A 25,546-nucleotide genomic window follows, 5' to 3' on the forward strand; every position below is an offset into this window, starting at 1 on the left:
GTTACATACTCCCCCTCCAGGAAATAACTCGTCCTCGAGTTTCCAGGGGTTACAGCGATGCTGGTGGGACATGGCTAAGTACTATTCCCGGGTCCCTACGTCGGCGCCAATGTAACAGAGGTCATTTTTCATCTCAATGCCTCCGCTAGGAATCGAACCCGGGACCCCTGGCTTACTAGTCTGACGCTCAACCAATCAAGCTAAAGAGAAGTTCTCTCTAGCCGAGTGGTATATTGCGGCTAGTATTTTACCAGGGTTACAATATGATGGAAGTGGTACCTCAGGGGTCAATTGTTGGCCTTCTTTTATTCAACATTCTTATTAATGACATCTTTTATGATATTCAGAATTGTACTCTGTATACAGCAACATTTTGTCTCACATCAGTGATGATCCTGGTAGACCCTCTAATGTACTAGAAAGTGCAGCCAAACTATAATTGAATAGTTTAGTGATAACAGTATTCAAGCTAATCCTACTAAATTCCAAGCTATCTGTTTAGGTGAAAAAGCACATGAATGTATCTCTTCTTTTGATATTGGTTGTAATGATGTTAAATGTGAAGATTCTGTTAAACTATTAGGGACTGATATTGATCATCTATTGAACTTTTCTTTACATATTTCAAACAATGGTGTATACTTAAAAAAATCGGTGGTAACCTAAGACATGCAAGATAACTCAATTCTTTTATCTGTTCAAAGTTTAACTACTGTCCAGTTGCATGGCATTTTTGAAATCAGCAAAAAATATTAGAAACCTGAGAAGATACAAGAACGGAAAGTCATGTCTATTGAGTGATTTTAGTTGTCCTTTGAGTGTACATGTTCTTTTAGAAAACAACAAATGTTCATATCTCCTTGTCAGACGTATCAAAAGTATGGCTATGGAAGTTTTTAAGATTCTAAATTGTCTCTCTCCGTAATACATTTCAGATCTTGTGAATTTGAAATCTTCTAAAATGTAATTTCAGACCAGAGAGTTCAGGTCCCACATGTCAGAGGCATCAAAGGTGTGGAACAGCCTTCCGAATGACATTCGACAGACTGAGGCCTAATTCCCAGCCATTCGGAGGACCTTGGACACCTGGGATGGTTGTAGATGCAGTACTTGTATAATATTTTCATTAGTGTTCTGCTGCCTGCTTTCCGTGTTTTAGTGCTTAATTATTTATCTTTAATGTATGCTTTTTTTCTGTAATAATTTGTATCTTGTTTTTATGTTTTTTCGTTTTTCATCGTCTCTGGTAAGAATAACTCCACGGAGCTTTATCGTTTTAAAACACGACGTTTAATAAGCAGCTGGGTAATCCACTCTTTTAAGTCTCTGCTAATATTTGTCGTTGTTCTATGACTGATTGGAAAGATAAGCTGTGGGTAGGATGCCATCTTTGATTAAATGTGTGTTTGTTCTAAAAATGTATACATGAAACGTAGTAACCTAAATATCTCGGGATACCAAATGCTATTTACTCAGCTGTACGTTTACACAGCTGGTAGGTCAAGGTGAAGGTCATAGCAGTAACCAATCAGATTGCTATGCTGTGACACACCTCCAAATCAGCACACGTCTACCCAAGCTGAAAGTAAACACCGTCCCGGGATACACACTACGGTCCGAGGAGCTCGAAAATACACTTGAGATTCATCATTCGCTAGACCGATTGTTTAACATTTTAGACTCGTAAGTAAAACACCACATTTGAAACTCATGTAAGTTTTGGCCTAATATTAACTGGTGTCCACGTTGGCCTCTCGCAGCCACGTCGTGTATATTGTTCTTATGCAATAACTACAGCCATGTCGTCCCTACTTATGAAATAGGTGCACTAAACCCCACGGTTATTTCAGTTTGATCAAGAAATCGTAATGGCGACAGGTCTAGTTTCATACAGATACTTATTTGAGAGTGTTGTTATCATAACCTCATTTTCGTGGGTATTTGCCCGTTTGGACTTTGAACCCTGGGAAAAATACAAAAAGATCATGCAGCTATTTATCTGTGACATGTCGCGATCAACACGCTATCGTGGTAGTCAACTCCATCGTGTTTAAGTTTCTAGAAAGAAAGGAAAGCGTGGATGGAATTCTCTACATCCTTGAACTCGTGTTGATATCATTGACTGATTAACCATCCACAGGAATATATAAGACTAGTTTGTATATATTCTGCCAATGATTAGAACTAACAGAAGGAACATGTATGGAAAGCATTTTGAACGATGTACGACTGTAACCCCATTTATAATGTATGGAAAGTTTTCAGACTTCTGAAACGATTTTTACATACATTAAACAGGGAAATAATCTTTTGATAAACATTTGTATACTGAGTTTCCAGTGGAGTTTTTTTTTTATACCAATACACCTTAAGTATACCGTGAACAAATAATACACTTAAGAGAATGACAGGTTCATTGAATCACAATTATAAATCCTACATTCCTAGATATTTGATCACAGTTTATATATCCTGTTCGTGACTAATGGATTTCACCTCAAGAGGACTTGTAACACACCTCTAGAGCACAGATCCTTGTAACAAGGCACTGTAAGGGTGATGGTGAGATTTCAGACAGACACTGTGAGGGTAATGGTGAGATTTAAGACAGACACTGTAAGGGTGATGGTGAGATTTCAGACAGACACTGTGAGGGTAATGGTGAGATTTAAGACAGACACTGTAAGGGTGATGGTGAGATTTAAGACAGACACTGTAAGGGTGATGGTGAGATTTAAGACAGACACTGTAAGGGTGATGGTGAGATTTAAGACAGGCACTGTAAGGGTGATGGTGAGATTTATGACGGGCACTGTAAGGGTGATGGTGAGATTTAAGACAGACACTGTAAGGGTGATGGTGAGATTTATGACGGGCACTGTAAGGGTGATGGTGAGATTTAAGACAGACACTGTAAGGGTGATGGTGAGATTTAAGACAGACACTGTAAGGGTGATGGTGAGATTTAAGACAGACACTGTAAGGGTGATGGTGAGATTTAAGACGGGCACTGTAAGGGTGATGGTGAGATTTAAGACAGGCACTGTAAGGGTGATGGTGAGATTTATGACGGGCACTGTAAGGGTGATGGTGAGATTTAAGACCGGCACTGCTAGGGTGATGGTGAGATTTAAGACGGACACTGTAAGGGTGATGGTGAGATTTAAGACAGACACTGTAAGGGTAATGGTGAGATTTATGACGGGCACTTTAAGGGTGATGGTGAGATTTAAGACCGGCACTGCTAGGGTGATGGTGAGATTTAAGACGGACACTGTAAGGGTGATGGTGAGATTTAAGACAGGCACTGTAAGGGTGATGGTGAGATTTAAGACCGGCACTGCTAGGGTGATGGTGAGATTTAAGACGGACACTGTAAGGGTGATGGTGGGATTTAAGACGGGCACTGTAAGGGTGATGGTGAGATTTAAGACAGGCACTGTAATGGTGAGATTTAAGACAGGCACTGTAAGGGTGATGGTGAGATTTAAGACAGGCACTGTAAGGGTGATGGTGAGATTTAAGACAGACACTGTAAGGGTGATGGTGAGATTTAAGACAGACACTGTAAGGGTGATGGTGAGATTTAAGACAGGCACTGTAGGGTGATGGTGAGATTTAAGACAGGCACTGTAAGGGTGATGGTGAGATTTAAGACAGGCACTGTAAGGGTGATGGTGAGATTTAAGACGGGCACTGTAAGGGTGATGGTGAGATTTAAGACAGACACTGTAAGGGTGATGGTGAGATTTAAGACGGGCACTGTAAAGGTGATGGTGAGATTTAAGACGGGCACTGTAAGGGTGATGGTGAGATTTAAGACGGGCACTGTAAGGGTGATGGTGAGATTTAAGACAGACACTGTAAGGGTGATGGTGAGATTTATGACGGGCACTGTAAGGGTGATGGTGAGATTTAAGACAGACACTGTAAGGGTGATGGTGAGATTTAAGACAGACACTGTAAGGGTGATGGTGAGATTTAAGACGGGCACTGTAAGGGTGATGGTGAGATTTAAGACGGGCACTGTAAGGGTGATGGTGAGATTTAAGACCGACACTGTAAGGGTGATGGTGAGATTTAAGACGGGCACTGTAAGGGTGATGGTGAGATTTAAGACAGACACTGTAAGGGTGATGGTGAGATTTAAGACAGGCACTGCTAGGGTGATGGTGAGATTTAAGACAGGCACTGTAAGGGTGATGGTGAGATTTAAGACCGGCACTGTAAGGGTGATGGTGAGATTTAAGACCGGCACTGTAAATAGGATATTTCTGGTAACATAGATATGATAAGCCAGGCCTTATCAATTTGTCCTGATCATGATGTGACCTACCTTTAGATCAAACTAAAGGCAAGTGGACAGATCTCACCAAGTAAGTCTTTTTAATGGTTTTACACAAGTTTTAGGGGAGAGTTCTTCCTCCCTGACACTGACCCCTGATGATGTATACTGAGTATATATCTTATGACAATGGTAATGCTGATTTAAAGTTCAGGGACAAAAGTTTGACCTTGACATATACTCGTCAGCTAGTCGATAATACAACCAGTCCAGTCACTCATCTAATGAAGTATCCTCTACACAGCTATTTGTGAGAAAGAAATGAAAGCTGAGATACATTTCTTCTACTGAAATATATATCTATATATACAATGTACCTTTAAGATGTCATGTTTGCATTTATACAATTATCTATAGAGAATGTAGAAGGACTCTAAGTTGTAAGTGATACGTTTGATACTTAAGAATATATATATCTACTGAGGTATATCATATAATACAACTATCTTTAGGATTTAGTTGCCAAAACACCTGTATCACTGACTGTGCCAAGGCCAAAACAAAACTGTAGTTTGTTTTCCTGTTTTGTAGTTGTAAGTTCTATGTGAGTATAATCAGTCTGACTCCTCTGGCTGTCTATAGAAACACGTGTTACTTTGTATCACAGAAAACATGATATCTCTAGGGGTATCTTTAGAAGCTTGTGTTATAATTTTCTTTCTTTTACAAAAATGAAGTTCCTTATACAAGTAAAGATAAACTTTATTTTACAAAAACAAAACAAAAAGTACTAAAAGGAGGATTCTACAACCAAAGATACAGAAAAGAAATTCATCATTTTTTTACTACCAAAATAAAACAATAATGGATTAGCAGGAAATTTTTAATCACTTTCTAAATTTATCACCAATTTATCAGCATCACATTATTGGAGACAAAACTGACTTTAACCATGTCTTATTGCTTCAGTACATATGTCTTATTGCTTCAGTATTCCTGTCTTATTGCTTCAGTACATGGGTCTTATTGCTTCAGTACATGTGTCTTATTGCTTCAGTACATGTGTCTTATTGCTTCAGTACACACGTCTTATTGCTTCAGTACATGTGTCTTATTGCTTCAGTACACACGTCTTATTGCTTCAGTACATGTGTCTTATTGCTTCAGTATTCCTGTCTTATTGCTTCAGTACATGTGTCTTATTGCTTCAGTATTCCTGTCTTATTGCTTCAGTACATGTGTCTTATTGCTTCAGTATTCCTGTCTTATTGCTTCAGTACACATGTCTTATTGCTTCAGTATTCCTGTCTTATTGCTTCAGTACACGTCTTATTGATTCAGTATTCCTGTCTTATTGCTTCAGTACATGTGTCTTATTGCTTCAGTACACCTGTCTTATTGCTTCAGTACATGTGTCTTATTGCTTCAGTATTCCTGTCTTATTGCTTCAGTATACCTGTCTAATTGCTTCAGTGTTCCTGTCTTATTGCTTCAGTACACGTGTCTTATTGCTTCAGTACATGTGTCTTATTGCTTCAGTACACATGTCTTATTGCTTCAGTATTCCTGTCTTATTGCTTCAGTATTCCTGTCTTATTGCTTCAGTACACGTGTCTTATTGCTTCAGTATTCCTGTCTTATTGCTTCAGTACACGTGTCTTATTGCTTCAGTACACATGTCTTATTGCTTCAGTACACTTGTCTAATTGCTTCAGTACATGTCTTATTGCTTCAGTATTCCTGTCTTATTGCTTCAGTACACGTGTCTTATTGCTTCAGTACATGTGTCTTATTGCTTCAGTATTCCTGTCTTATTGCTTCAGTATTCCTGTCTTATTGCTTCAGTACACATGTCTTATTGCTTCAGTACATGTGTCTTATTGCTTCAGTACACACGTCTAATTGCTTCAGTACATGTCTTATTGCTTCAGTATTCCTGTCTTATTGCTTCAGTACATGTGTCTTATTGCTTCAGTACATGTGTCTTATTGCTTCAGTACACATGTCTTATTGCTTCAGTATTCCTGTCTTATTGCTTCAGTATTCCTGTCTTATTGCTTCAGTACACGTGTCTTATTACTTCAGTATTCCTGTCTTATTGCTTCAGTACACGTGTCTTATTGCTTCAGTACACATGTCTTATTGCTTCAGTACACACGTCTAATTGCTTCAGTACATGTCTTATTGCTTCAGTACACATGTCTTATTGCTTCAGTACATGTGTCTAATTGCTTCAGTATTCCTGTCTTATTGCTTCAGTACACGTCTTATTGCTTCAGTATTCCTGTTTTATTGCTTCAGTACATGTATCTTATTGCTTCAGTACACACGTCTTATTTCTTCAGTACACATGTCTTATTGCTTCAGTACACGTGTCTTATTGCTTCAGTACACATGTCTTATTGCTTCAGTACATGTGTCTTATTGCTTCAGTACATGTGTCTTATTGCTTCAGTACATGTGTCTTATTGCTTCAGTATATGTGTCTTATTGCTTCAGTACACATGTCTTATTGCTTCAGTACATGTGTCTTATTGCTTCAGTACACACATCTTATTGCTTCAGTACATGTGTCTTATTGCTTCAGTACATGTGTCTTTTCTCTTCAGTACACATGTCTTATTGCTTCAGTACACGGGTCTTATTGCTTCAGTACATGTGTCTTATTGCTTCAGTACACATGTCTTATTGCTTCAGTATTCCTGTCTTATTGCTTCAGTATTCCTGTCTTATTGCTTCAGTACACGTGTCTTATTACTTCAGTATTCCTGTCTTATTGCTTCAGTACACGTGTCTTATTGCTTCAGTACACATGTCTTATTGCTTCAGTACACACGTCTAATTGCTTCAGTACATGTCTTATTGCTTCAGTACACATGTCTTATTGCTTCAGTACATGTGTCTAATTGCTTCAGTATTCCTGTCTTATTGCTTCAGTACACGTCTTATTGCTTCAGTATTCCTGTTTTATTGCTTCAGTACACATGTCTTATTGCTTCAGTACACATGTCTTATTGCTTCAGTACACACGTCTAATTGCTTCAGTACATGTCTTATTGCTTCAGTACACGTCTTATTGCTTCAGTACATGTGTCTTATTGCTTCAGTACACACATCTTATTGCTTCAATACACATGTAATTGCTTCAGTACATGTGTCTTATTGCTTCAGTATTCCTGTCTTATTGTTTCAGTACACGTGTTATTGCTTCAGTACATGTGTCTTATTGCTTCAGTACACATGTCTTATTGCTTCAGTACATGTGTCTTATTGCTTCAGTACATGTGTCTTATTGCTTCAGTATATGTGTCTTATTGCTTCAGTACACGTGTCTTATTGCTTCAGTACACTTGTCTTTTCTCTTCAGTACACATGTCTTATTGCTTCAGTACATGTGTCTTATTGCTTCAGTACATGTGTCTTATTGCTTCAGTACATGTGTCTTATTGCTTCAGTATATGTGTCTTATTGCTTCAGTACACATGTCTTATTGCTTCAGTACATGTGTCTTATTGCTTCAGTACACACATCTTATTGCTTCAGTACATGTGTCTTATTGCTTCAGTACATGTGTCTTTTCTCTTCAGTACACATGTCTTATTGCTTCAGTACACGTGTCTTATTGCTTCAGTACACATGTCTTATTGCTTCAGTACATGTGTCTTATTGCTTCAGTACATATGTCTTATTGCTTCAGTACATGTGTCTTATTGCTTCAGTACACATGTCTTATTGCTTCAGTACACACGTCTTATTGCTTCAGTACACCTGTCTAATTGCTTCAGTACACGTGTCTTATTGCTTCAGTATTCCTGTCTTATTGCTTCAATACATGTGTTATTGCTTCAGTACATGTGTCTTATTGCTTCAGTATTCCTGTCTTATTGCTTCAATACACGTGTTATTGCTTCAATACACGTGTTATTGCTTCAGTACATGTGTCTTATTGCTTCAGTACACATGTCTTATTGCTTCAGTATACACGTCTTATTGCTTCAGTACATGTGTCTTATTGCTTCAGTACATGTGTCTTATTGCTTCAGTACATGTGTCTTATTGCTTCAGTATACATGTCTTATTGCTTCAGTACACATGTCTTATTGCTTCAGTACACATGTCTTATTGCTTCAGTATTCCTGTCTTATTGCTTCAGTACACATGTCTTATTGCTTCAGTACACATGTCTTATTGCTTCAGTACACATGTCTTATTGCTTCAGTACACATGTCTTATTGCTTCAGTACATGTGTCTTATTGCTTCAGTACATGTGTCTTTTCTCTTCAGTACACATGTCTTATTGCTTCAGTACACGTGTCTTATTGCTTCAGTACACATGTCTTATTGCTTCAGTACATGTGTCTTATTGCTTCAGTACATATGTCTTATTGCTTCAGTACATGTGTCTTATTGCTTCAGTACACATGTCTTATTGCTTCAGTACACACGTCTTATTGCTTCAGTACACCTGTCTAATTGCTTCAGTACACATGTCTTATTGCTTCAGTATTCCTGTCTTATTGCTTCAATACACGTGTCTTATTGCTTCAGTACACATGTCTTATTGCTTCAGTACACATGTCTTATTGCTTCAGTACACACGTCTTATTGCTTCAGTACACACGTCTTATTGCTTCAGTACACACGTCTTATTGCTTCAGGTTTATTACTATGCATCACTTGACTGCCTTTTGATATCAGATATTGAATATATATAGGATGAGATACACAGTCTTTCCTGACTTCAATATGTTTCTACATTAATACACACTCTGATTTGGGTGAGTGACTGAAATATTTAGAGTGTTTTACACGCATCTCTGCTCAACCAAAAAATGACTGATCTCTTTTTTGAGATTTCATTTTGCTGCTAAAATGTTACATATAGGCCACTTCATCTTTTGATAAATCATAAAAAAAACTAAATATTTCAGAACAAACAAATCTACTCACCATCTTGTCCCACTATATTTAGTAAACAAAGGATTATAGTACAGCCAAAAAAAGGCTTGATTCTTTACCATCTCATACACTGAATACCTCATTAATAGTAGGTTATTTGTCTAATGAAGGTGACCATGTAGTCACTGAAACGTCACACTCTGTTCTTCTACTGGATGTGTTATAAGATGAAGGTGACCGTCTAGTCACTGAAACATCACACTTTAATCTTCTATCAGTTGGTTGGTTTTAATTACTCTGTGTGTACTGTTCTTCGTTTATTGTCTGGTCATCAACTGTCCTTGAAGAATTATTGTCACTGATTATTGCTTGAGATATAAATAGATCTTTCTCATATTTCATGGTGAGGAGGTACAGTGCCCTTTGGATTTTGTGACTGACCACCTGCATGGTTGATTAAGGCACCAACTTTTACAATGATGAAGATTAGATGGATCGCTCTCGGGTTTCACATGAATGTTCCACTTGGTCCAATACTGGTGTCCATTCAGAAAAAAGAAAATGGCTGACAAGCAGTCATCTTGGATTTTGAAAGTTAAAGTTTATTATTGCTTTTAAGTTGATACTCGATAGATTGTTTGTAAAGTTAATCTGTAGGTAATTTATCCTCTGGGATATCGCACAATGGTAGATGTCTGAAGAAGTTTTTAAAATTTTACAGACACTATGCCTTCCTTTCCACAATACCTATCAGCAAAGCAGGAAGAGGAGCTAAGGACAATAGCTAACGCAATAGTAGCTACTGGAAAGGGCATCCTAGCTGCTGACGAGTCTACAGGTAAGTGTGACTCCTGACGAGGCCATCCTAGCTGTTTACGAGTCTGCAGGTAAGTGTGATCTTGACAAGGCCATCCTAGCTGTTTACGAGTCTACAGGTAAGTGTGACTCCTGACAAGGCCATCCTAGCTGCTGAGGAGTCTACAGGTAATCGTGAATCCTGACAAGGGTGTCCTAGCTGTTTACGAGTCTACAGGTAAGTGTGACCTTTGACAAGGCTATCCTAGCTGCTGATGAGTCTACAGGTAAGTGTGACTCCTGACAAGGCCATCCTAGCTGCTGACAAGTCTACAGGTAAGTGTGACTCCTGACAAGGGTGTCCTAGCTGCTGACAAGTCTACAGGTAAGGATGACTCCTGACAAGGCCATCCTAGCTGCTAACGAGTCTACAAGTAATAGTGACTCCTGACAAGGCCATCCTAGCTACTGACAAGTCTACAGGTAAGGGTGACTCCTGACGAGGCCATCCAAGCTGCTAACGAGTTCACAAGTGTGACACCTGACAAGGCCATCCTAGCTGCTGATGAGTCTACAGGTAAGGGTGACTCGTGACAAGGCCATCCTAGCTGCTGATGAGTCTACAGGTAAGGGTGACTCGTGACAAGGCCATCCTAGCTACTGACAAGTCTACAGGTAAGGGTGACTCCTGACGAGGCCATCCAAGCTGCTAACAAGTTCACAAGTGTGACACCTGACAAGGCCATCCTAGCTGCTAACAAGTCTACAACAGGTAAGTGTGACTCCTGACAAGGCCATCCTATCTGCTGACGAGTCTATAGGTAAGTGTGACCCTTGACAAGGCTATCCTAGCTGCTGACGAGTCTACAGGTAAGTGTGACTCCTGACAAGGGTGTCCTAGCTGTTTACGAGTCTACAGGTAAGTGTGACTCCTGACGAGGCCATCCAAGCTGCTAACGAGTTTACAAGTGTGACTCCTGACAAGGGCATTCTATCTGCTGACGAGTCTACAGGTAAGTGTGACCTTTGACAAGGCTATCCTAGCTGCTGACGAGTCTACAGGTAAGGGTGACGCTTGACAAGGCCATCCTAGCTGCTAACGAGTCTACAGGTAAGGGTGACTCCTGACAAGGCCATCCTAGCTGCTGACAAGTCTACAGATAAGTGTGACTCCTGACAAGGGTGTCCTAGCTGCTAACAAGTGTACAGGTAAATGTGACTCCTGGCAAGGGCATCCTAGCTGCTGACGAGTCTACAGGTAAGTGTGACTCCTGACAAGGGTGTCCTAGTGGCTAACGAGTCTACAGGTAAGGGTGACTCCTGACAAGGCCATCCTAGCTGCTAACGAGTGTACAGGTAAGTGTGACTCCCGGCAAGGGCATTCTAGCTGCAGACAAGTCTACAGGTAAGTGTGATTCCAGGCAAGGCTGTCCTAGCTGCTTACAAGTCTACAGGTAAGTGTGACTCCTGACAAGGACATCCTAGCTGCTGATGAGTCTACAGGTAAGTGTGACTCCTGACAAGGTCATCCTAGCTGCTGACGAGTCTACAGGTAAGTGTGACCCGACAAGGCCATCCTAGCTGTTTACAAGTCTACAGGTAAGTGTGACCCTTGACAAGGCTATCCTAGCTGCTGAGGAGTCTACAGGTAATCGTGAATCCTGACAAGGGTGTCCTAGCTGTTTACGAGTCTACAGGTAAGTGTGACCTTTGACAAGGCTATCCTAGCTGCTGATGAGTCTACAGGTAAGTGTGACCTTTGACAAGGCTATCCTAGCTGCTGACGAGTCTACAGGTAAGTGTGACTCCTGACAAGACCATCCTACCTGCTGACAAGTCTACAGGTAAGTGTGACTCCTGACAAGGCCATCCTAGCTGCTAACGAGTCTACAGGTAAGGGTGACTCCTGACAAGGCCATCCTAGCTGCTAACGAGTCTACAAGTAAGTGTGACTCCTGACAAGGCCATCCTAGCTGCTAACGAGTCTACAGGTAAGGGTGACTCCTGACAAGGCCATCCTAGCTGCTAACGAGTCTACAGGTAAGGGTGACTCCTGACAAGGCCATCCTAGCTGCTGACGAGTCTACAGGTAAGTGTGACACTTGACAAGGCCATCCTAGCTGCTAACGAGTCTACAGGTAAGGGTGACTCCTGACAAGGCCATCCTAGCTGCTGACAAGTCTACAAGTAAGTGTGACTCCTGACAAGGGTGTCCTAGTGGCTAACGAGTCTACAGGTAAGTGTGACTCCTGACAAGGCCATCCTAGCTGCTAACAAGTGTACAGGTAAATGTGACTCCTGGCAAGGGCATCCTAGCTGCTGACGAGTCTACAGGTAAGTGTGACTCCTGACGAGGGCATTCTATCTGCAGACGGGTCTACAGGTAAGTGTGACCCTTGACAAGGCTATCCTAGCTGCTGAGGAGTCTACAGGTAATCGTGAATCCTGACAAGGGTGTCCTAGCTGTTTACGAGTCTACAGGTAAGTGTGACTCCTGACGAGGCCATCCTAGCTACTGACAAGTCTACAGGTAAGTGTGACCCTTGACAAGGCTATCCTAGCTGCTGAGGAGTTCACAAGTGTGACTCCTGACAAGGGCATTCTATCTGCTGAGGAGTCTACAGGTAAGTGTGACCCTTGACAAGGCTATCCTAGCTGCTGAGGAGTCTACAGGTAATCGTGAATCCTGACAAGGGTGTCCTAGCTGTTTACGAGTCTACAGGTAAGTGTGACCTTTGACAAGGCTATCCTAGCTGCTGATGAGTCTACAGGTAAGTGTGACCTTTGACAAGGCTATCCTAGCTGCTGACGAGTCTACAGGTAAGTGTGACTCCTGACAAGACCATCCTACCTGCTGACAAGTCTACAGGTAAGGGTGACTCCTGACAAGGCCATCCTAGCTGCTGACAAGTCTACAGATAAGTGTGACTCCTGACAAGGGTGTCCTAGTGGCTAACAAGTCTACAGGTAAGTGTGACTCCTGACAAGGCCATCCTAGCTGCTAACGAGTGTACAGGTAAGTGTGACTCCCGGCAAGGGCATTCTAGCTGCAGACAAGTCTACAGGTAAGTGTGATTCCAGGCAAGGCTGTCCTAGCTGCTAACAAGTGTACAGGTAAATGTGACTCCCGGCAAGGGCATCCTAGCTGCTGACAAGTCTACAGGTAAGTGTGACTCCTGACGAGGCCATCCAAGCTGCTAACGAGTTTACAAGTGTGACTCCTGACAAGGGCATTCTATCTGCTGACGAGTCTACAGGTAAGTGTGACCCTTGACAAGGCTATCCTAGCTGCTGAGGAGTCTACAGGTAATCGTGAATCCTGACAAGGGTGTCCTAGCTGTTTACGAGTCTACAGGTAAGTGTGACTCCTGACGAGGCCATCCTAGCTACTGACGAGTCTACAGGTCAGTGTGACTCCTGATAAGGTCATTCTAGTTATTAAAGGGATAATTAGGAACCGTTGCTCTACATTTGTGGAGATTGAACCCCAGATCAGAGTGTAAGCCAGTGTTATGAGTTACTTTTTTATTTATTTGATAGATAAAGTTATCACAAAAGTTCTGTTCGACTTATATTATGCCTGTATTAGTTTGTGTTAGTTTTCTGTTCCAACATTTTAAATACTATTACCTATCATTTGCCATTTTCACAGGGACAATCGGAAAAAGGTTTGCTGCAATAAATGTTGAAAATGTTGAAGAGAACAGACGGCGTTATCGTGAGCTACTGTTTACTGCTGACAAGTCCCTCGCTAACAACATTGGAGGAGTGATTCTCTTCCATGAAACATTTTACCAGACAACAAGTAAGGGTGTCTCCATGGTGAAGGCTCTCCAGGACATGGGTATAATCCCAGGAATCAAGGTGGACAAGGGCATGGTACCTCTGGCAGGAACAGACGGTGAATCAACAATACAGGGTAGGGGAGATAACTCTATTGCTTTTACCACACAGACTTCTTTCCTTGTTGTTCAAATGGTGCTTTCTAAATTTTATAAATAATTAGAAAAACAAACTGGCTGATAGATGGTCATCATGAATATTTGAAAATGAAATTTCGATGTCACTTTTTATTTTTAAAAAATGCAATGGATATGTAGGTTTAATTTGGTTCTCTAGCAGTGAACTTTAAATTTTGAAATTGATCAGAAAAACAAAATGAATGACAGACGACCATCTTGGATTTTGACAATGAAATATGTTATACCTTTACTTTTTGAGAAATACATAATGAATCTTTTTCAAATTTCAGATGTAGGCTAGCTATGGCTCCAAGTGATGTTGTTTAAATTTTGAGATTGGTCAGGGAAAAAAATGACAAAAAGGCAGCCATCTTAGATGTAGAAAATAAGACTGGATGATATATATACATATGTTCCACTTAGTCCCTAGTTTTGTGATTTTTGGACTGATTGGAAAAAACCAAATGGCAGCTGAAAGAGCAAGCAATGAAAAAGACGAAAAAAGTTTAACTAAAGAACCAATAAAATTCATGCCGTGGATTGCATTGAGATCCTACTTGGACCTCATGTTTTTAGAATAAATTATGCAGGCCCATATGACCTTTTGCTTACTTTGTTACATATCGGGCTTGTAAGATGATGTAGCATTCCTTTTTATTTTGGTAAGTTTTGTTTCAGGTCTTGATGGCCTGAGTGAGAGATGTGCCCAATACAAGAAAGATGGAGCCCAGTTTGCTAAATGGAGGTGTGTTCTGAAGATTAGTAGCCACACCCCCTCGTATCAGGCTATGTTAGAAAATGGAAATGTTCTTGCCCGTTATGCCAGTATCTGTCAACAGGTGAGAAAATATTTCAATAGCATCTGTCACCTAGTTAGCATTTGTCACACAATTAGCACCCATCACAATATTAGCATCTGTCACAAAGTTAGCATTTGTCACACAATTAAATACGTAGTAATTCATGTTGTAGAGGTTTTCAGTGTTATTTCAGACGGGGCTTAAATACGCAGCAATACATGTTGTAGAGGTTTTCAGTGTTATCATTTCAGATGGGGCTTAAATACGCAGCAATACATGTTGTAGAGGTTTTCAGTGTTATCATTTCAGACTGGGCTTAAATACGCAGCAATACATGTTGTAGAGGTTTTCCGTGTTATCATTTCAGATGGGGCTTAAATACGCAGCAATACATGTTGTAGAGGTTTTCCGTGTTATCATTTCAGACTGGGCTTAAATACACAGCAATACATGTTGTAGAGATTTTCAGTGTTATCATTTCAGACTGGGCTTAAATAGGTAGTAATTCATGTTGTAGAGGTTTTCAGTGTTATCATTTCAGATGGAGCTTAAATATGTAGTAATTCATGTTGTAGAGGTTTTCAGTGTTATCATTTCAGATGGGGCTTAGTAATCATGTTGTAGAGATTTTCAGTGTTATCATTTCAGATGGGCTTAAATACGTAGTAATTCATGTTGTAGAGGTTTTCAGTGTTATTTCAGATGGGGCTTAAATACGTAGTAATTCATGTTGTAGAGGTTTTCAGTGTTATCATTTCAGACGGGGCTTAAATACGTAGTAATTCATGTTGTAGAGGTTTTCAGTGTTATCATTTCAGATGGGGCTTAAATACGTAGTAATTCATGTTGTAGAGGTTTTCAGTGTTATCATTTCAGATGGGGCTTAAATACGTAGTAATTCATGTTGTAGAGGTTTTCAGTGTTATCATTTCAGATGGGGCTTAAATACGTAGTAATTCATGTTGTAGAGGTTTTCAGTGTTATCATTTCAGATGGGGCTTAAATACGTAGTAATTCATGTTGTAGAGGTTTTCAGTGTTATCATTTCAGATGGGGCTTAAATACGTAGTAATTCATGTTGTAGAGGTTTTCAGTGTTATCATTTCAGATGGGGCTTAAATACGTAGTAATTCATGTTGTAGAGGTTTTCAGTGTTATCATTTCAGATGGGGCTTAAATACGTAGTAATTCATGTTGTAGAGATTTTCAGTGTTATCATTTCAGACGGGGCTTAAATACGTAGTAATTCATGTTGTAGAGGTTTTCAGTGTTATCATTTCAGACGGGGCTTAAATACGTAGTAATTCATGTTGTAGAGGTTTTCAGTGTTATCATTTCAGACTGGGCTTAAATACGTAGTAATTCATGTTGTAGAGGTTTTCAGTGTTATCATTTCAGACGGGGCTTAAATACGTAGTAATTCATGTTGTAGAGGTTTTCAGTGTTATCATTTCAGATGGGGCTTAAATACGTAGTAATTCATGTTGTAGAGATTTTCAGTGTTATCATTTCAGACGGGGCTTAAATACGTAGTAATTCATGTTGTAGAGGTTTTCAGTGTTATCATTTCAGATGGGGCTTAAATACGTAGTAATTCATGTTGTAGAGGTTTTCAGTGTTATCATTTCAGATGGGCTTAAATACGTAGTAATTCATGTTGTAGAGATTTTCAGTGTTATCATTTCAGATGGGGCTTAAATACGTAGTAATTCATGTTGTAGAGGTTTTCAGTGTTATCATTTCAGATGGGGCTAATTAGTTGGTTTTTGATGGTGTACTTTCATTATATATGGAACTTACTCACTTAGATCTGAATTATTTCTCACACTTTGAATGACAAAATATGTCACAGAGTTTGTTATTTTGTGGTATGTGATTGTATATATGTACTGACTTTGATGTTGTGTTATCATCTCTCCCCCAGAATGGACTTGTGCCGATTGTGGAGCCAGAGGTGTTATGTGATGGTGACCATGACCTTGAAACAGCACAAAAAGTCACAGAGCAGGCAAGTTCATGTTAAAGTGACCTTGATTTATGTGTTCAAACATTTTTTGACAGACCAGGGGACAGTATAACACTGTTTCTTCCATCTGCTGGTTTTTATATGCTTGTCCAAACTTTTGATGTATTATGGCTAGGTGTTGTTCATACTTTGTGAACATTTTCAACCAACCTTTCTCAAGCTTGGTAGGCTTAATAACCATGAGATGAAGTGGCGTTTTCCTATACAATAGTTTTAATCAACAGTTTTAAAGGAGTTATTGCCCTTTGTTTTTTTCAGCATTCCAGTTTTGTCTAGAGATTTCTTTCATATTTTCACCCTAAAATGATTTATCATTAATTGATAAAGGACTGTTTTCCATCTTCACATTTTGACACATTCATTTCCATATTTTTATTCTTTTAGAGACAACAAATTATGTTTCTTTGCCATAGGACAGGAATATATAGTTCCACCCTGCTTTATCCTTGTTTCAACAGATATGGAACACATCTCTCTCAGATTTCACAAAGGGTTTCAGATGTTAATGTGTGGTGATATCTACAAGAAGTAGATCAATTTATCCTAGTTTTAGCTTAGTTCCTATTTGACTTTCTATTTTACACAATTAGGAAGTTATTGTATACCAAATCAGAAGGTCACTGTGACCTATATTTCATCTTTTTACTCTGGTGTATACAATACCAGATGAAGGTCACTGTGACCTATATTTCATCTTTTTACTCTGGTGTATACAATACCAGAGGAAGGTCATTGTGACCTATATTTCATCTTTTTACTCTGGTGTATACAATACCAGATGAAGGTCACTGTGACCTATATTTCATCTTTTTACTCTGGTGTATACAATACCAGATGAAGGTCACTGTGACCTATATTTCATCTTTTTACTCTCACAAATTACATGACTTTTATGTGATATCCATGTTGTAGTTGATTAGATTGTTTTTAGCTCACCTGGTCCAAAGAACGGGTAAACTGGTATTGAGGTGCAGTGTCTGTCATCTGCCATTCATCAGTTTTTTTTTTTAGCCCACCATCTAATAGATGGTGGGTTATTCAAATCGCCCTGCGTCCGTGGTCTGTGGTCCGTCCGTCCGTAAACAATTCTTGTTACCGCTATTTCTGGAAAAGTACTGGATGGATCTTTCCCAAATTTCATATGCAGTTTCCCCTTAGTCCCTAGTTGTGCATTGTACCTTTTTTGGAATGATTCGAATTCAAGATGGCCGACAGGTGGCCATCTTGGATTTTGGAAGTAAAAGATTGTTACCGCTATTTCTGGAAAAGTACTAGATGGATCTTTCTCAAATTTCATATGCAGTTTCCCCTTGGTCCCTAGTTGTGCATTGTACCTTTTTTCGACTGATTCGAATTCAAGATGGCCGACAGGTGGCCATCTTGGATTTTGGATGTAATAGTTTGTTACTGCTATTTCTTGGAAAGTACCAGATGGATCTTTCTCAAATTTCATATGCAGGTTCCCCTTGGTCCCTAGTTGTGCATTGTACCTTTTTTGAACTGATTCGCATTGAAGATGGCCGACAGGCAGCCATCTTGGATTTTGGAAGTAAAAGTTTGTTACTGCTATTTCTTGGAAAGTATTGGATGGATCTTTCTCAAATTTCATATGCAGTTTCCCCTTGGTCCCTAGTTGTGCATTGTACCTTTTTTGAACTGATTCGAATTCAAGATGGCAGACAGGTGCCCATCTTGTATTTTGAATGTAAGAGTTTGTTACTGCTATTTCTTGGAAAGTACTGGATTGATCTTTCTCAAATTTCATATGCAGGTTTCCCTTTTTCCAAGTTGTGCATTGTACCTTTTTGGACTTATCCAAAATCAAGATGGCTGACAGGCATCCATCTTGGATTTTGAGAGTAAAATTTTGTTACTGCTATATCTGAGGAAGTACTTGATGGATCCTTCTGATATATCATAGATATTGGTTTCCCTTGGTCCCTAGTTGTGCATTGTACCTTTTTTGGATTGATTCGAATTCAAGATAGCCGACAGGTGGCCATTTTGGATTTTGAGAGTAAAATCTTGTTACTGCTATATCTGAGGAAGTACTGGATGGATCCTTCTGATATCTCATAGATATTGGTTTCCCTTTTAGTTGTGCATTGTACCTTTTTTGGACTGATTTGAAATCAAGGTGGCCCACAGGCAGCCATCTTGGATGTCGACAGTAATACAGCACAAGCATATTGTCCATTATCCACCTGTAACTGACTGCTATCTAATAATACTTTGGGATATTTTTTAAATGATATTTGCTAATAGGTGCTTAATGAAAATATCTTGTGCCATCATTGAGTACATTCAATGAAGACCAGTTCATGAACATTTACAACACCTGTAACAAACAAACAAAAATAAACAAATCTTCAAGAACTGAAAACAGATCCTCAAATGGTGGGCGCCAAGATCCCTCTGGGATCTCTTGTTAAAAAAACACCACTAGTCCCTGGGGTGGAAGGGACAGGGCCTAATAGGGGAAATTGAGCAAAGTGGTTAAAATCCTTCTTCTCTTTGGTTAAGGGGATTCAGTTTTGTATAAATGAATGATCAGACCCCTTGGGGTCAGATGAACTGGGTCAATTTTGTGTCAGTAGAGGGATAGCTGGGAGGTGTGCCTTCTTCTGTTGAGATAAAGGTTAATTTAGACTTTTTTTGGTCTGAAGCATCATTGAATGGAGATGATTCAACTTTACTGTTGATAAAACTGGACCTCAGAGGAAATAACAAATGATGAAATTGATAAAAAAAACTTATCATCATCTTACAAATATCAAGATACCATCTGAGCAGGTACATAGAAAAATCTTTTTCTTTATATCTTATTATGTTTAAAGCATGGATACAGGTAACACCAAATTATAATATTCATTGATACAGGTAACACCAGACTATTCATTGATACAGGTAACACCAGACTATCATATTCATTGATACAGGTAACACCAGACTATCATATTCATTGATACAGGTAACACCAGACTATTCATGGATACAGGTAACACCAGACTATCATATTCATTGATACAGGTAACACCAGACTATTCATTGATACAGGTAACGCCAGACTATCATATTCATTGATACAGGTAACACCAGACTATCATATTCATTGATACAGGTAACACCAAATTATAATATTCATGAATACAGGTAACACCAGTTTATTCATGGATACAGGTAACACCAGACAATTCATTGATACAGGTAACACCAGACTATTCATGGATACAGGTAACACCAGACAATTCATTGATACAGGTAACACCAGACTATTCATTGATACAGGTAACACCAGACTATTCATTGATACAGGTAACACCAGACTATCATATTCATTGATACAGGTAACACCAGACTATTCATTGATACAGGTAACACCAGACTATCATATTCATTGATACAGGTAACACCAGACTATCATATTCATTGATACAGGTAACACCAGACTATCATATTCATTGATACAGGTAACACCAGACTATTCATTGATACAGGTAACACCAGACTATTCATTGATACAGGTAACACCAGACTATTCATGGATATAGGTAACACCAGACTATTCATTGATACAGGTAACGCCAGACTATCATATTCATTGAAACAGGTAACACCAGACTATTCATTGATACAGGTAACACCAGACTATTCATTGATACAGGTAACACCAGACTATCATATTCATTGATACAGGTAACACCAGACTATTCATTCATACAGGTAACACCAGACTATTCATTGATACAGGTAACACCAGACTATCATATTCATTGATACAGGTAACACCAGACTATTCATTGATACAGGTAACACCAGACTATTCATTGATACAGGTAACACCAGACTATTCATGGATATAGGTAACACCAGACTATTCATTGATACAGGTAACACCAGACTATTCATTGATACAGGTAACACCAGACTATTCAGAGATACAGGTAACACCAGACTATTCATTGATACAGGTAACACCAGACTATTCATTGATACAGGTAACACCAGACTATTCATTGATACAGGTAACACCAGACTATTCATGGATACAGGTAACACCAGATTATTCATGGATACAGGTAACACCAGACTATCATATTCATTGATACAGGTAACACCAGACTATTCATTGATACATGTAACACCAGACTATTCATTGATACAGGTAACACCAGACTATTCATGGATACAGGTAACACCAGACTATCATATTCATTGATACAGGTAACACCAAATTATAATATTCATGAATACAGGTAACATCAGACTATTCATGGATACAGGTAACACCAGACAATTCATTGATACAGGTAACATCAGACTATTCATGGATACAGGTAACACCAGACTATACTATTAATGATTACAGGAAACACAAGACTATAAAATTGATACAGGTAACACCAGACTATTCATTGATACAGGTAACACCAGACTATTCATTGATACAGTTAACACCAGACTATCATATTCATTGATACAGGTAACACCAGACTATTCATTGATACAGGTAACACCAGACTATCATATTCATTGATACAGGTAACACCAGACTATTCATTGATACCTGACAGACAAGACGAGAATATTCATTGATACAGGTAACACCAGACTATTCATTGATACAGGTAACACCAGACTATTCATTGATACAGGTAACACCAGACTATCATATTCATTGATACAGGTAACACCAGACATATTCATTGATACAGGTAACACCAGACAGACTATTCATACAGGTGATACAGGTAACACCAGACTATTCATTGATACAGGTAACACCAGACTATCATATTCATTGATACAGGTAAACACTATCAGACTATTCATTGATACAGGTAACACCAGACTATTCATTGATTCATTGATACAGGTAACACCAGACTACATATTCATAACACCAGGATACAGGTAACACCAGACTATCATATTCATTGATACAGGTAACACCAGACTATTCATTGATACAGGTAACACCAAATTATAATATTCATGAATACAGGTAACACCAGACTATTCATTGATACAGGTAACACCAGACTATCATGTTCATTGATACAGGTAACACCAGACTATTCATTGATACAGGTAACACCAGACTATCATGTTCATTGATACAGGTAACACCAGACTATTCATGGATACAGGTAACACCAGACTATCATATTCATTGATACAGGTAACACCAGACTATCATGTTCATTGATACAGGTAACACCAGACTATCATATTCATTGATACAGGTAACACCAGACTTTTCATTGATACAGGTAACACCAGACTATTCATGGATACAGGTAACACCAGACTATTAATGGATACAGGTAACACCAGACTATTCATGGATACAGGTAACACCAGACTATTAATGGATACATATTTAAACTTTTTATCTTTTTCAGGTTCTTGCTTTCACATACAAGGCCTTAGCTGACCACCATGTTTACCTGGAAGGTACTCTTTTAAAACCAAACATGGTGACCGCTGGTCAGTCATGTCCAAGGAAGTACACGGCTGATGATAATGCTCGTGCAACTGTCCAAGCACTCAGTCGTACTGTGCCTGCTGCTGTTCCAGGTAAACTCATTTGCTTCCTCTTGTTTGGTTGTTTTTCATTTCAGACATGCTTATAATCTCTCCTTCTTTGGGTATATTCCGCCCTTATTGGGACATACTTAAGATCTCCCTTTCTTTGGACATATTATCTCCCTTTGATGGGACGTTCTTGTATGATATGGTATGATAATTTCCACATGTGATATCTGGATAATGTCCCTTGTTGTGACATAATGGTTCTCTATGGTTTATTAAAGAGAAATATATCAGCTTCACATTGAACAGTGAGGAGAGATTTCCATCTGTGGATTACATGTGTAATTGTAATAAATTCATGGATATCTTTAAATTAGTTTCTAATTTCAGAATGTGTCAAAGCAGAGAAACAAGAGATATTTAATATTTAACTGGTGTTGTGTTTGACCTCAGGTATCACCTTCTTATCTGGTGGACAGTCAGAAGTATGTGCCACAGAAAATCTAAATGCCATCAACAGATACCCAGGACGCAAGCCTTGGGCACTTAGCTTCTCCTTCGGTCGAGCTCTCCAAGCCAGTGTCCTAAAGGCTTGGCAGGGACAAGATAGCAACTTGGCCGATGCTCAAGCAACGCTTCTCAATAGGGCAAAAGTAAGTTTCTAATGTGTACAAAAGTTACTTAAGTTGTCACTTCTCAGCTGTACAAAAGTTACTTAAGTTGTCACTTCTCAGCTGTACAAAAGTTACTTAAGTTGTCACTTCTCAGTTGTACAAAAGTTAGTTAAGTTGTCACTTCTCAGTTGTACAAAAGTCACTTAAGTTGTCACTTCTCAGCTGTACAAAAGTTAGTTAAGTTGTCACTTCTCAGCTGTACAAAAGTTAGTTAAGTTGTCACTTCTCAGTTGTACAAAAGTTAGTTAAGTTGTCACTTCTCAGTTGTACAAAAGTCACTTAAGTTGTCACTTCTCAGTTGTACAAAAGTTAGTTAAGTTGTCACTTCTCAGCTGTACAAAAGTTAGTTAAGTTGTCACTTCTCATTTTTACAAACGTTAGTTAAGTTGTCACTTCTCAGCTGTACAAAAGTTAGTTAAGTTGTCACTTCTCAGTTGTACAAAAGTTACTTAAGTTGTCACTTCTCAGCTGTACAAAAGTTACTTAAGTTGTCACTTCTCAGTTGTACAAAAGTTACTTAAGTTGTCACTTCTCAGTTGTACAAAAGTTACTTAAGTTGTCACTTCTCAGTTGTACAAAAGTTACTTAAGTTGTCACTTCTCAGTTGTACAAAAGTTACTTAAGTTGTCACTTCTCAGCTGTACAAAAGTTACTTAAGTTGTCACTTCTCAGCTGTACAAAAGTTACTTAAGTTGTCACTTCTCAGCTGTACAAAAGTTACTTAAGTTGTCACTTCTCATTTTTACAAAAGTTAGTTAAGTTGTCACTTCTCATTTTTACAAACGTTAGTTAAGTTGTCACTTCTCATTTTTACAAACGTTAGTTAAGTTGTCACTTCTCAGCTGTACAAAAGTTAGTTAAGTTGTCACTTCTCAGCTGTTCAAAAGTTACCAATGTTGTCACTTCTCAGCTGTACTAAAGTCACTTAACTTGTCACTTGTCAGCTGTACAAAAGTTAGTTAAGTTGTCACTTGTCAGCTGTACAAAAGTTACTTAACTTGTCACTTGTCAGCTGTACAAAAGTAAGTTTCTTAAGTTGTCACTGCTTAGAGACCTCTGGAGTCAGTGTGCCCAAGCATGAGTGTATGCAAGCATGACAAAACTGGTGTGCAAGAGATCTCCTGAACTTGTGAACAGATTTGGATCATATTCACACCTTAACATCATACCACCAACATCTACATATCATAAGAGATAAGTGGCTATTGGTCAAGGTTAAAGGTCAATAGTTGTTACAAATTAGGACTCAAAGTACGGTCACATGTTGGATAAATTTACAACATATTTCCCTGTGTTAGTATCTATAATATGATAAAATGTCTGTTAAGTGAGTGTTTCATTGTTAAATCAGTGCTCCATTAACGAGAGTATTTTTATCATTCTAGCTGAATGGACTGGCAGCTGTGGGGAAGTACAATGGTGAAGATGGGAGTGCAGCAGCCAGCGAATCTCTGTTTGTTCCCAAACACACCTATTAGTTATCTCCCTTGGTTGTCTTGTTGTTGACACAAAGGGAAGTAATTAATGAACATCAAAATGTCAAAAAAAAGTTGTTAAAATTATTGTCAGTGTCCTTCAAATTTTATACAAGGAGTAACTTTGTTATGGTGAAAAGTTATTGAAGTAAATTAAGATCTCAACAATATACAACAGATTTAAAAAGGTCAAAGGTCAAAGTTTGAAAAGTCACTGTCAAAGGGTGATTACTCTAGGTACAACCAATTACCCATACAATAGTGATAAAAACTCCATTTTCACAAAGTGCATTCAAAGAAGTATTGTCATGTTTCCTATTTCAACCAAAAAATCCTTTAAAATTTGTGAGATGTGTTTATTTTATATCAGCAAATTTACTTTAAATCTTTACAACTGTATGTTATGATTGAATTTCTCAATGTGAACATTTCTAACTATTTTTATAAGTAAAAGGGATGTTTTATAATTATTTCATGACCTTCTTACTGTTTTTTAGTAGACTGCAGTGATGTTCAGTGACTAGATATTGGACCACTGTGGTTCATATTTTACAGAAGAAAAAGCTATAAATTTGTGATTTTTACTGTATCTAAAAAACATGCATTACATAACAAGTCCGTTAAAATAAAATGTTTTTTCATGATATATATTTTTTATCAAAAGTTTGCAACAAAAAGCCATTATTATGTTTTGAAATATAACATTTTGTTCAATTCATTTTGTGTGATATTTTCACTGTGAAACTATTTCTCTTTATAATTTAATTTCTTTTAAGTTACACTTTAATAAACTTTTTAATTTTTTTTTCTTAAGTTATGCTTTAATAAACTTAAATTTTAAACTTTAATTTCAGATCAGATTATGTGTGTGATGAAATAGAAAGATATTCTTCATGGAATGTTAGAGGTTGACACCAATTCATTCCAAATATAACCATGTTATCTTGTTACTTATTTTGGTTTACCCAGGTTAATCAAGCAGGTTCATGCTTGACATTATTTCGTATACAAAATCCTTGAAAGATGTTTCTAAATGAAAGAAATGTAGCAAAACTACAGCCATGATGGAAAATTGATGTTAAATGAAAATATGT

At 38.4% G+C, this 25,546-nt stretch overlaps 1 protein-coding gene across 1 annotated transcript; it reads left to right on the plus strand.

Moving 5' to 3' along the window:
• The first annotated feature begins 1,572 nt into the window (after positions 1–1,572).
• Positions 1,573–25,257, plus strand: LOC132563851 (fructose-bisphosphate aldolase-like). Its single transcript, XM_060228606.1, has 8 exons — positions 1,573–1,683; positions 9,907–10,023; positions 13,633–13,899; positions 14,621–14,781; positions 16,667–16,750; positions 22,174–22,348; positions 22,757–22,956; positions 24,363–25,257. Exons 2-8 carry the CDS (start codon positions 9,912–9,914, stop codon positions 24,453–24,455), a joined length of 1,092 nt encoding a protein of 363 aa, XP_060084589.1. The 5' UTR covers positions 1,573–1,683; positions 9,907–9,911; the 3' UTR covers positions 24,456–25,257.
• Positions 25,258–25,546: the final 289 nt, after the last annotated feature.

This window comes from Ylistrum balloti, unplaced genomic scaffold, assembly GCF_031769215.1.
Source record: "Ylistrum balloti isolate Yb309-2 unplaced genomic scaffold, AGI_CSIRO_Ybal_v1 Utg371886, whole genome shotgun sequence".
In the NCBI taxonomy this organism is placed as follows: Eukaryota; Metazoa; Mollusca; class Bivalvia; order Pectinida; family Pectinidae; genus Ylistrum; species Ylistrum balloti.